Source organism: Phacochoerus africanus, chromosome 11, assembly GCF_016906955.1.
Source record: "Phacochoerus africanus isolate WHEZ1 chromosome 11, ROS_Pafr_v1, whole genome shotgun sequence".
Lineage (NCBI taxonomy): Eukaryota > Metazoa > Chordata > Mammalia > Artiodactyla > Suidae > Phacochoerus > Phacochoerus africanus.
This window is the reverse complement of record NC_062554.1, coordinates 5,732,256-5,746,371: the sequence shown is the minus strand read 5'-3', so window position 1 is coordinate 5,746,371 and position 14,116 is coordinate 5,732,256. Positions and strand designations below refer to the sequence as shown.

The 14,116-nt window shown below is 40.2% G+C and overlaps 1 protein-coding gene across 5 annotated transcripts in view; it reads right to left on the bottom strand.

The window, feature by feature from the left end:
- NUP98 (nucleoporin 98 and 96 precursor) overlaps positions 1 to 14,116 on the bottom strand; it is a 100,251-nt gene that overhangs the window by 58,979 nt on the left and 27,156 nt on the right. For 2 of the 5 annotated variants that reach the window (XM_047753993.1, XM_047753996.1), the window contains exons 8-10: positions 11,949 to 12,112; positions 7,865 to 8,002; positions 5,876 to 6,014 (exon numbers count right to left, since the gene is read on the bottom strand). In XM_047753993.1, coding sequence (XP_047609949.1) covers positions 5,876 to 6,014; positions 7,865 to 8,002; positions 11,949 to 12,112 — 441 coding nt within the window. The remainder of the gene's footprint in view (positions 1 to 5,875; positions 6,015 to 7,864; positions 8,003 to 11,948; positions 12,113 to 14,116) is intronic. The other 3 variants (XM_047753994.1, XM_047753997.1, XM_047753995.1) reach the window with 2 other exon arrangements.

Below are 14,116 nucleotides of genomic sequence, written 5' to 3'. Positions count from 1 at the left end.
TATATTTCAGACATGAAATATCAATTCAGTATAGGGTAATACCCAACATTAAAGCAAAGTGACTATTCTTGAGCTTGGGGACTATTCCCTATGCAAGGCTCAAAGTCTCCATTCCATATTTTGTGTTTAATTATTAGAAGAAAAACTAAGGCCCTCAAACTTTCACTAAAAAAGAAGAACGTCAACAAGATACTCTACTGAACCTGTACGTTCTTGCTAAGACAAAAATTACCTATAAAAATCTCCACAGCAGCTTTTGTTTTGAACAGATGTACCGTGAATGAATACTAATGTGTGTGGATCGCACATGAGAGGCTTTCATGGTGTCAGATTTGATCAGCTCAGAGGAGCACTCAAGGACACAGCTAATCGATCAATAACTTTTATTGAGATGGCCTGCTTCATTATCAGAGATGATGGAGAACTGAACAAACCATCTTCCTTCGCTGTGACCCACCATTTAGAGAAAATGCTATGATTTCCCTATAAAATCCACAGGAGTCCCTGCAGACACCTACACATCGCATTACTGCTATTATTTCTCTTTTGTTCAGGTATGTCCACAGTTTCTGCACTCCTTTTTTTGAGCTAAGTATCAACAAAATAGCTGATGACATATCATTAATCTCTTGGGTTAAGAAGAAATCAACCAGGGAGTTTCCATCATGGCTCAGCGGAAATGAATCTGACTAGTAACCATGAGGACACAGGTTCGATCCCTGGCCTCCCTCAGTGGGTTAAGGATCCAGCATTGCCTTGAGCTGTGGTGTAGGTCGAAGACGTGGCTCAGATTCTGCGTGGCTGTGGTGTTGGCCAGCCACTACAGTTCCCCAAGCCTAGGAACCCCCACATGCCACGAGTACAGCCCCAAAAAGAAAAAAAAAAAAAAGAAGACGTCAATCAATCATTATTGGCTAGCAAATCCTGTTTGTTGAACACCTGAAGTCTTCTTAAAAGGTACCATGAAGGGACACAAGCTCAAAACATAACAGAGTTAAAGGAAGTGTCCTGGAATATATACCATTATTACCAACTAAATATATTGAAGTTCCTGTTGTGGCTCAGCAAGTTAAGAAAGCAATTTGTCTCCATGAGGGTGCCGGTTCAAGCCCTGGCCTTGCTCAGTGCGTTAAGGATCTTGTATTGCCGCAGGCTGTGCCTGTAAGTTACAGATGCAGCTTAGATCTGGTGTTGCCGTGGCTGCGGCACAGGCCTCAGCTGCAGTTCTGATTTGACCCCTAGCCTAGGAACTTCTATATGCCACACATCCTGCCATTAAAAACTTCCAAGTAAGTAATCTGACTTAAATATGTTTATTTCATGGATTCATTAAATCTTTTATTTTTTGGCTGCAGGTGGAAGCAGCAGGTGGAAGTTTTCAGGTCAGGGACTGAACCCACGCCACAGCAGTGACCCGAACCACAGTGGTCAAAAAGTGACAACACCAGATCCTTGTCACCACTGAGCCACACAGGAACTCCTTTTAAATCTTTTCTTGCATTGTGCTAATTAATAGCTATGCCACAAAAATGGAGAACTGCTTACTCAAACACAATCAATTTCCCTAACAAAAAAAAAAAAAAGAAAGAAAGAAAATATTCTTGGATATGTTCTTGATCTTTCTGAGTTAAAATTTAACCAAAATTAACTTAGCCACATAAACAACAGAAAACACCGTACTTGTGAACTATCTCAAACCCACAGGAGGGAAGTAAGTCCCACCTTACACTGTTTATACCACACATTTCCTCAGATTCTTATCTGAAAATTTCAAAACAATTTTAAATTAAGAAAAATGAATTAACAGTTAATTAATTTATGATAAAGGAGCCTAGAATACACCACGGAGAAAGGACAGTCTCTTCAATCAATGGTGCTGGGAAAACTGGACGGTCACATGCAGAGGAATGAAACTAGACCATTCGCAAAATGGATTAAAAATTGGAACATAAGATCTGAAACTAAAACTCCTAGAAGGAAAGAGGGGGTAAGCTCATGACATCTATCTTGGTGATGATCTTTGCATCTGACACCAAAAGCAAAGGTGACAAGTGGGACTATTACAAAACTAAAAAGCTTCTGCACAATACAGGAAATCAACAAAATGAAAAGGCAATGTACTGAAGGGGAAAAAATATTGGCAAATCACGTATTATTTGCAAATCATGTATCTGTTAGGGGTTAAAATTTAAACTATATAAAGAATTAATAATAATAGCTATTAATAATTTAATAGCAAAAACCCCCCAAACAATGCAATTAAAATATGGAATGAGGATCAGAATAAACATCTTTCTAAAGGTGACACCCAAGGGTTCCCCTGTGGAGCAGCAGGTTAAGGATCTGGCATTGTTACTGAAGCAGCTTGGGTTACTGCTGTTTGATCCCTGGCCCAGGAATCGCCACATGCTGTGGGTGTGGCAGAAATAAAGAAATAAGACACACAGATGGCCAGCAGGTACATGAAGACGGCCAACATCACTCATCATCAGGGAAACGCAAATCAAAACCAAAAGGAAGTATCAGGTCACACTTTTCAGAATGGCTATTATTCAAAAGACAACAAATAACAAGTGCTGGGGAGGATGTGGAGAAGAGGGAACCCCTGCGCCATTGGTGGGAGTGTACAGTGCAGCTGCGATGGAAAAGAGTACAGTACGGGACGTCCTCAAAAAATTAAAAACTACCATACACTCCAGCAAGTCCACTCTTAGGTATGTATTCCAAAGAAATGAAAACATTAACTTGAAAAGACATATGCACCTCAATATTCATAGCAGTATTCTATATAATAGCCAAGACATAGAAGCAACCTAAGTGTACATTAATGATTAATGGCTAAAGAAAAACAACGTATATATGCACGACATATACATGTACATATATATATCTATGTACAACATGTAATATTTACAATGTATCTAGCTACAAACATAATGAAATCTTTGCATTTGTGCAACATGGATAGACCTTACAGACATTAGTGCTAAGTGAATTACGTCAGGCAGAGACAAATATTCTATGACCTCACTTATCTGTGGAACCTAAAAAAAACCACCAAACAACAAAAAAAAAACCACCACCAAAAATAATGAGCTCATAAAACAGTTCACCAACAACAATAAAATAAAGAGCTCATAATGGTTCAGTGGGTTAAGGATCTGGCGTCATCACTTCAGTGTCATGGGTTTGATCCCTGGCGCAGGGAACTTCCACCTGCCACAGTTGCTGCCAAAAATAAAAAAAATTTCTTAAAAAAAAAAAAAACAAAAAAAGAGAAGTTCCCATTGTGGCTCAGTGAAAATGAGTCTGACTACTTAAAAAAGAAAAAATAAGTTGCTAACAGTAAATCTTAAAATTTTCATCACGAGGAAAAAAAATTGATCTATTATATATGATGACAGCTATTACCTAGACTTAAGGTGGTTGTCATTTCACAATATATAAAAATATTGGACCATTATGTCAATTCCATCTCCAATTTTTAAAAATCGGCTTCAAAAAAATCAGATTTTTATGTACACAAATTAATGTTACATGTCAATTCTATCCAATTCTTAAAAATTGGCTTAAAAAAACAGATGTTTATGTACACAAATAGCTCAACTGTCTCCTTCCACGAAGCATGAAGAACCAATAATTTATTACCCAGTACAAGCTTATCAATACCCAAAAGATCAACCTCTTTAAACTGTTGCTCACAAGTGCTGACAACTTGCCTGTAATTTCTCTCCTTAAACAATCCTATTCTACTTCATTCAGAAATTAATACTGCCATACACTCAACCTTAAACTAATTCCTATTAGGAATAATTACTAAGAAAATGAACTGATGATCTAAAAAAATGACTTAAGGATGTGGCAACATCAATTGTAGCAAGTACTCCAACACTTAACTCTATGGATATTCACCACCATTAATGAAACACAATCCCATGCTGCGTGATATGCACCTAACAGTAACATAATGAAGCTACAGATTTTTGTGTAACCTTACTCTATTTTCAGATTTGTTATATGACTTATTTCCATATCAGAAGATTACCCCTGCCCACGACATCAAAGCTGACTGCTTTCCAAGAAAATACGAACATCAAACACAAAGTCTTAGCAGATTCGGATCCCTCTAGGGTAGTAATGGAATGCTAAGTTCATCTGAGAGTGAAACAAAATTTGCCATTCTGAAACCATTGATTCATCCAGGGCCCCATTTACTCCTTGTTTAATTTACTAATAAACTTTTAGTGAGCAATTACTCTACATTAAAGATTAAAAAAAAAAAGACAATTCAAATTCAGCATGTAAGTTAGTAAGCCTTATCCAATAAAGATGAGAGTTTTCATTTTCTAATCACTCAACATGAGTATAACTATATTTACATAACAAACACTCTAAACAAATAGAAATCTGAAACCATAGAATAACATCAAATATTATTCTGGTCCAGCAAATTTTATCAAGCACAGCCTATACAAACACCTTGTCAGAATGAAAATATATTTAACTCTGAACATGAAGCGTCCACCAAAAAAACATGCATTTTCAAAAGGAGCAAAACTAGCTGTTTGGGGTTTTTTTGGCCACACCTGCAGCATGTAGAAGTTTTGGGGCCAGAGACTGAACCTGGGCCACAGCAGTGACAATGCCAAATCCTTAAGCTACTAGGCCACCAGGGAACTCCCAAAACTAGTTCTTAAGGGGCAGAAAAAAATCATAGATATAAGATGGTTTATGACTTTCCAAAGGGCCACTCTGCATTAACAGATACACAGTATATGTGCAGTATTAAAATCTCATGGGATGAGAAAATGGAAAGGTCCACAAAGGCTCTCTGGGGAAGAGGGAAGACAGTGATTTAAAAAAAAAAAAAAAACAAGCTGGAGTTCCTGTGGCTCAGGGGTTAACGAACCCGATTAGTATCCATGAGGCCGTGGGTTCAATCCCTGGCCTCAGTGGGTTAAGGATCAGGCATTGCCATGAGCTGTGGTGTAGGTCACAGATGTGGCTTGGATCCTCTGATTGGACCCCTAGCCTGGGAACATCCATAGGCCGCAGGTGCGGCCCTAAAAAGACCTAAAAGTTGAAAAACACTGCTTTAACCATTAAGTATCTTTTTCGTCCTATTTCACAAACAAGAAACAAGTGCATGGAGTTTCCCAGTGGCTTAGCAGGTCAAGGATCCAGTGTTGTCACTGCCTGGGTTCAATCCCTGGCCCAGGAACTTTTGCATGCCATGGATGCAGCAAAAAAGAAAGAAACAAGTACACAAAATTGATACCCATGCTGGAGTTCCCGTCATGGCTCAGAGGTTAACGAATCCGATTAGGAAGCATGAGGTTGCAGGTTCAATCCCTGGCGGGTTAAGGATCCAGCGTTGCCGTGAGCTGTGGTGTAGGTCATAGACACAGCTCGGATCTGGCGTTGCTGTGGCTCTGGCATAGGCCAAGGGCTACAGCTCCGATTAGACCCTAGCCTGGGAACCTCCATGTGCCAAGAGTGCAGAGAAAAAAAAAAAAACTTACGGCTTCTCAATTGCTGGTGAGGTAATACAAAGAAAATGATGTTTCCTCATTTCAAAAAAATATTTATCTCCAGTAGAGAATCAATATTCTGTAAGGTCCTACTGTATGTGCTAAATGCCCCATTTTATCCAAAGCAGGGAGTCAAGAGAATATAAATCAGGTTAAGGCAATATACATCTCTTCTAAACATCTCACCCCACGTCCTTGATTTTAAACCTTTCCCTCCAGGACCTCATATCAAGCCACCGCTTACCTGAGAATTTTTAAATATTCTCAGTCATGTGAATCAGGAGGATGATGTGTGGCATAGTCAGTGTAACCGTAAGAGCGTCAAACCTGCTTTTTATATGTACCAAAATTGGAAGTGTTTGTATTGGTTCCTAAAGTCAGGGTTGGTTTGTTACCAAAGAGCCCGCCACTGGTTGTACCAAATGAAGGCGCACTGGTTGTGCTGGTTCCAAAGGTCGTAAGCTTGTTGCTGCCAAACAGGGTCTAAAAAGAACACAACACAGGCGAATGTAAGCAGTATAAAGATACGCTCCCAACACAGGAAACAGAGGCTACCGCAGGTATCCCAGACTGGGTTTGGGCTAAGGAAGAGAAGACGCCATCATTTTTACGAAAAAGGTATGAAGAAGGATGACTAATGGTCTCAGAAAAATAAACTAATGTAATCAAGATTAACCTTATGGAGAATACTCCTAGCTGGAGAAGTTAATGGTAGCCCCTCAACAAACATATCTCAGTGAGACAAAGGAAAAAAACAAGGCAAATATTTTTTACCTGGTAACAGAAATGTTATCATGTATTGAATTTGTCAGTACAAACAGCTACAATAAAAAAATTTAAATATGCTACAAAATGGATGAATCTTCAAAGCATCATGCTAAATGAAAGAAATCAGTCACAAAAAATATAATTCCATTTATATGAAATGTCCAGAACAGGTAAATCCATAGGTGACAAGCCTGCTGTGATTTAGGGGAATGAGAGGTGACTACAGATGGGGATGAGATTTCTTTTTAGGGTGACAAATATGTTCTGAAATTGACAATGGTGATAGCTGTATAATCTGTGACTGCGCTAAAAACTACTGGATTTTAAACTTCAAAAGGGTTAACTATATATATATGGCAAGTCGATTATAGCCCAATAAAACTGTTTAAAAATGAGAACTTTCTGGCGTTCTCGTTGTGGCACAGTGGGTTAAAAATCTGACTGCAGAGCCTCTGGTCACTGCAGAGGCGTGGATTCAATCCCTGGCCTGGCGCAGCAGGTTAAAGGATACAGTGTTGCTGAAGTGGTGGCTAGGATTCAGTCTCTGGCCCCGGAACTTCCACGTGCCATAGGTAAGGACATTAAAAAAGAGAGAAATTTCTGAAGCATTATATAATTTTCTAAATTCTCACCTCAGTTAGCAATCCAAAGTTAAGAAATAATGGAGTTCCCATTGTGGTGCAGTGGAAACAAATCCAACTAGGAACCATGAGGCCTTGGTTCAATCTCTGGCCTTGCTCAGTGGGTTAAGGATCCGGTGTTGCTGTGAGCTGTGGTGTAGGTCACAGACGCAACTCGGATCCTGCGTTGCTGTGGCTCTGGCGTAGCCTGGCAGCTGTACCTCCAATTTGACCCCTAGCCTGGGAACCTCCATATACTGCAGGTGTGGCCCTAAAAAGCAAAACAAACAAACAAACAAAGACAAAAACAAAGTTAAGAAATAACAGATTTCAATTTCCATAAAAACAGCCACATGACTTAAGGGACTTTTCTTTCTTATGCCAGATCCTTAACCTGCTGCACCACAAGGGAACTTCCCTAAGTAGTAATTTTTTTACCTACATGACTTAACAAGGGAAAAAATTCAGTTAAGTCCCAACAGCATGAAAACTGTGAGAACACTAGCAGTTTTTTTTTTAATTTATTTTTTCCATTAACGGTTTAAACTAACAGTTTTAACAGCTTAATCACCACTAAAAATATTTAATTAACAAATATCATACCAATTTATCACCCAAAATAGAAATAAGAAATTACCTGATTTTAAGAGCAAAACCATCTCAATTCAGATGCAAAATTTAACTAGAGTGATATTTTGCTATCAGAAGTAAACTGATTTGAGGCACACAAGTATTGAGGCAAAGAAGTTTAAAAAAGAACTTACTATTAGAAAATAAACCTATTATAAATTATCTGATTTTTTTTTTTGCACCAGCTTTCAGTTACTATCAGTATCAACTAACGCAGTATACACAATAAAACTATTTGAAGGACAGATGTTTCTTAGAAATTCCTTTAAGAAAGTTACACACATCGGTACACCACAGTCCACTGTAAGAACCTACCGAACCAACGGCACCAAATCCAGTACTGGTCTGCCCGAAGAGACCCGTTCCCGTTCCAAACGCTGTCCCCGTGCTGGTGTTCGTTGCTGTCCCAAAAAGTCCTCCTGGCTGCGAAGCCTGGGTTACTCCAAATAGACCCTGCAAAAGGTAATCCAGATTATAAGATACTCTGTAATCGTCAGTTGTCTTTAAAAAGTCTTAGATGAATAGCTGCCATTTTTTTTTTCACATTTACATGACAGATATTATGCTGAATGCTTTACATGGAACATTTCTTCACAACAACCCAGAAAAGCAAGGCCATTTTCCAAAAGAAAATAAAGCTCAGAGCATTAAACACTTGCCCCAGATGTAATATATACTTTACAGCTCCTGGCAAGATCTGAAATCTGTGTCTATCATCTAAGCCTACTGGGCGCCCAAGCCATGGACACTGATAAAGACTACCCTAACTCTTGTTCTCTAAGAAATAACAGGGTTGCTACAGGAAAAGAAAACGGCATGACAGGTGCTTCATTTTCAGAGTTATGCCAAAAGAACTTATTATTAATACTGAGCTGGAGGGAGTTCCCATCCTGGCTAAGAAGTTAGGAACCCAACTAGTATCCATGAGGACATGGGTTCAATCCCTAGCCTTGCTCAGTGGGTTGAGGATTTGGTGTTGCCGTGAGCTGTGGTGTAGGTCACAGACACAGCTCAGATCCCATGTTGTCATGGCTGTGGTGTAGGCTGGCAGCTACAGCTCTGATTCGACCCCCAGCCTGGGAACCTCCACATGCCGCAGGCACAACCTTAAAAAGACACACACACACACACACAAATAAAAAACTACATACATTTCAAATACGCAAAATTTGTGTCATCTAATGTTTAAGATCTTTAAATATTTATTTATGTATTCTTTTCTTTTTACAGATGCAACTGCACCACATGGAAGTTCCCAGGCTAGGAGGTGAATCAGAGCTGCAGCTGCCAGCCTATACACAGCTACAGCAATGCCAGATCCTTGGCCCACTAAGCAAGGTCAGGGATCAAACCCACATTCTCACGGAGACTCTGTCAGGTTTCTTAACCCACTGAGCCACAATGGAAACTCCAAGATCTTTTTTTTAATGCATTCACCAATCAACAGAAGAAAAATATTGCAGTGATAAAGATGAATTGAGAATTCACTGCAGTGTTAAAGAGCTTTACTGAGACATAATTCACATACCCTAACATCTACCTCAGGTGGACTTTTCAGTGCCTTTTTTCTATGTTCAGTGTTGTGCAACCATCCCCACTCTAAATTTAGACCATTTTGATTACTCTGAAAAGAAACCCTGGGCCCATTAGCAGTCACTCTCCACACCTAGGTAACTAACCACTAATCTACCTCGTTTCCACAGACTCGTCCCTTCTCTCACATGAATGGAGTCAGACAAAATGTGGTCTTTCTTTTTGAGTGGCTTCTTTCACAGAGCATGTTTAAAAGTCTATCCACGTTGTAGCATGATCAGCGCGCCCCGCTCCATTTTATGGAGGAATAACAGTCCATTGTGTGGATGTACCACATTTGTTTATACATTCAACACTGACCTTTTGGTTATTATGATCAGTTGTATAAAAGTCCCTGTATTTTCATTTCTCTTGAAGAAAAGCCAACGTGGGCAACTGCTGGGTCAAATGGAAACTCCATTAATTTTGAAGAATCGCCAAACTGTTTCCCAAAGTGGCTGCACTATTTTATACTCCTACCAGCAATGTATGAGGCTTCCAATTTCTCCAAATACTGTTTTTTCGGGGGGGGGGGGGGGGAAACACCTGCAGCATGTGGAGGTTCTCAGGCCAAGAATCAAACCTGCACCATAGCAGGGACCCAAGTCACTGCAGTGACAATGCCAGATTCTTAACCCACTGTGCCAAAGGGGAGCGCCTCCAAATTTTTGAAAACACTCATTACTATGTTTTGTTTATAGCCTTCCTAGTATGGATATAAATGATCTCACTGTGGTATCGATATGCTTTCTCTGATGCCTAATGATACTGAGTACCTTCTCATGTGATTAGTAGCTATTTATGCATCTTTGGGAAAATGTCTATTCAAGTGTTTGGTCCATTTTTGTAATGTGTTATCTTATTACTGAATTATAACAGCTTTTTACTGTTCTAGATACAAGTCCTCCATGAGATGTATGACTTGAAAATATTTTCTCCCATCTCTAGGTATTCTTTTGGATTTCCTTCTTCTTTTTTTCTTTTTAGGGCCACACCTGAGGCATGTGGAAGTTCCCAGGCCAGGGGCTGAATCAGAGCTGCAGCTGCCAGCCTAGGCTAGAGCCACAAGGGGTTCCAAGCCACGTCTGTGACCTATGCTACAGCTCACAGCAACGCTGAATCCCTGATCCACTAAGGGAGGCCAGGGATAAAACCCACATCCTCATGGATATTAGTCGGACTCCTTTCTGCTGGGCCACAACAGGAACTCCCCATTTTGGATTAACTTTTATAGTTATCACAACTGTGAGGAAAAGGTCAACCTCATTCTTTGGCATGTGGAAAATCATCAACCCAGCACTATTTGTTGAAAACATTACTCTTCCCCTACTGAATTGTTTTAGTACTCTTGTTGAAAATCAATCAACGTCAAGGATTTGTTTCTGGATTCTCAATTCTATTCCCCTGATTTGCATGACATTAATATGAAAATATGTTGAACCAACTTTCCTAGGATAAACTCCACTGGTCAAAGTGCATAATCTTTTTTACTTTTTTAAATGTTCTTTTGCCTTTTTAGGGCCACAACTGCAGCATATGGAGGTTCCCAGGCTAGGGACTGAATTGGAGCTGAAGCTGCTGGCCTACACCACAGTCACTCTAACACCAGACCTGAGCCACATCTGTGGATTACACTGTAGCTCACACCAACACTGGACCCTTAAGCCACTGAGGGAGGCCAGAAATCAAACCCGCATCCTCATGGATACTAGTTAGGTTCGTTACCAGAAAGCCACAATGAGAACTCCTGTATAATACTCTTTATGCGTTGCTGAATTCAGTTTGCCAGGGTTTTTTTTTGGGGGGGGGGGCATGCCTTTGGCATGTGGAAGTTCTTGAGCCAGAGATCGAACCCATGCCACAGCAGTAAGCAGCCACAGTAGTGACAATGCCAGATCCTTAACCCGATGAGCCACCAGGAAACTCTTAGTGTGCCATTAGTTTCTGTGGGATTTTTTTACTTTTTAGGGCTGCACCCAAGGCATATGGAGGTTCCCAGGCTAGGGGTCAAATCGGAGCTGTAGCCACTGGCCTATGCCAGAGCCACAGCAACGAGGGATCTGAGCTGCGTCTGCAACCTACACCACAGCTCACGGCAATGCTGGATCCTTAACCCACTGAGCAAGGCCAGGGATCGAACCCGCAACCTCATGGTTCCTAGTCGGACTCATTAATCACTGCACCACGACAGGAACTCCGGTTTCATTTTTTTAAAATCAAAGACAGTGTATCTAATTTTAAGACCAGGTAAATTTCAAGGATTCTAATCCATAAATCATACCTCAAATTAACCTTTAATTTTATACTTCCCTACAAGAATCGCTAGAAAAAAGCTGTTAACGACTGTTAAGGACTTTATTACTATCTGGACAGAAGCAGCAACTATCCAATATGGCTCTGAACTGTAGTTCTCCCTCTATATTTTAATGAACTAAACTTCTTTGCCTGACTCTGCTTAAGGGAATGAGCTGAAAGAATATTCTGAAATACAGCCAGCAGTTAATATTTTCTCCCATATTCTACAGACTGGTTGGAGCCGATGTCCTAAGGTACAGCTTCAGTACGGCCAATTCCGACACACTAAGCAACTTCTAGTGGTAAGAAAATATGCTCAGAAAAAGGTTAAGTGACTTACTCAATAGCTTCTCATTAAATACAGAGTCGAGCCTAGACTGGAATCTATGTCTTAATTATTCAAAACTTTGCTCTCTTCCCTTTACTACATATACCCGTCAACCCTTAAGAACTGCAGTAGGGACGAACTTTCTAGTTGGACATAATTAAGAGCCTCGTTGCTCAGCTCTACAAATAAGACCTGTTTCCTTACCATGGTGTTGGTGCTCGGCTGTCCTAGTGTGCTGGTATTACCAAAGGAGAAGCCAGTGGTCTGAGTGGTTATGGCCTGGGCAAATGGTTTGCTAAAGAGGCTGGTGTTCTGCTGATTCTGTTGGCCGAAGAGACCCCCTGGATTTGTCCCAAATCCAGTTGTACCTTTCAGGAAAATAAAGAAAAGAAAAATGAGGGAAAAAAAAAAAACCCTCCCAACCTCATATTACCTTGTTACTGCAACAGTCTATGTTAGAGATTACATATCTAAATTACCCAACATTCATTCACTATTCAAACTAATAACCATTTCATTTTCCATCTTTTTTCACCTAACTCCAGATTTGGTTCAGACTTTAATCCCTTCGGCAACACTCTGACCTCAAGAATCTGGGCTGGAAAAGAAACAAACTCATGGACATGAAAACAGACTTGTGGTTGGTGAGGGAGGAGGAGGATTGGGAGTTTGGGGTTAGTAGATGCAAACTACTGCATTTGGAGTGGAAAAGCAATGAGATCCTGCTGACTAGCACAGGGAACTGTATGCAATCACTTGTGATGGAACATGATAAAGAATAACGTGAGAAAGAGAATGTGTATGTATGTATAACTGTCACTCTGCTGTACAGCAGAAACTGACAGAATACGGTAAATCAACTGTAATTAAAATTTTTAAAAAATAATTAAAACAATTAAAAAGCTTTTATGATTATAAAAAAAAAAGACTCTTGGCTGGGCTAAGTAAGCTTCCTTTGCAAGCCCACACCTTTTGTCTATTTTACAAGACATCATACTACACTTAAAGTCTACGTGTGTGTTTTAACCTTATTAGACTAAGGTTTCTTGAGAATGGGGGCTTTCTCTTTAAAGCTGTATATCCAGCCGAGGGTGTGACAAAATAATAGTACTTAATAATGAATATGTAGCTAAACTAAATCACAGAAGACCAAAATTGAGAAGAATGTAAATGCCATTTAAACATGTATCAATTTATGTGTTTGTGTGTGTATATATCTCTATAAGGCAACAAAAAAAATCTAACTTTTGCTCGTTTCTACAGAGGCAAACTGGTGGCTAGGGCTAAAAAAAGAAAAGACCTTTGGTTATGCACTTTTTTTGCATTTCCTAAACTTTATATCATATATGTAGTATCTTTGCAAAAGCAGTATTTTTACAAGGTAATTTAGTAACCATCCTAGATTCCCCTCATGCAAATCCCACATCAGGAGTTCCCGTTGTGGCGCAGTGGAAACAAATACAACTAGGACCCATGAGGTTGTGAGTTTGATCCCTGGCCTCGCTCAGTGGGTTAAGGATCCGGCGTTGCCGTGAGCTGTGGTGTAGATCACAGACACGGCTCAGATCCTGCATTGCTGTGGCTGTGGCATAGGCCAGCAGCTATAGCTCTGATTTGACCTCTAGCCTGGGAACCTCCACATGCCGCTAACGTGGCCCTAAAAATCAAAACAACAACAACAACAAAAAAACAAACCCACATCAATTCAATCCATCAATAAATCCCATCAACTGTACATTCAAACTGGGTCCAGATTCTGACATTTTTATCATTTCCATAGCACCACCGTTCTCTCTAAACCACCACCATCTCTCATGTGGAAAGGGACAGCTGTTTTTCTAACTGATTTGCTTCCATCCCTGCCCCTTACAATCTACTCCTAATACAGCACGCTTTAGAAAGATTCTTTCTTCATAATCGCATGACTTCTCGTTCTAAACCCACTAATGGTTTCCCATCTCAAATAAAAACTCACATCTTGACACCAGCCCTACAAGATATGTATTATAGTCCCCACATCCTCCAGTACATCCCTTCGTCCTCTTCACTTTGGCAGAAACTCAGGATTTTTAGGCTTCTAGTCCCCTCTAGCTGGACTGTCCTCCCCGTCAGAAATCTGCACAGCCTCACTTTCCTCAGTTTACAGCACAGATGCCACCTACTGGTGAAGCCCTTCCTAACCATCTACACTTAACACTACATTTCTACACACACACACACACACACACACACACACACACACACGCACGCATTCCTTATTCCTCCAGCATCCCCACATCATTCTTCTCCAAAGCACTTAATCACCAAATGACAGTTATATTTCACTCAGGTGTCTCTCCCTCCTTGATACGGCCCAATATGATGCCAAGTGC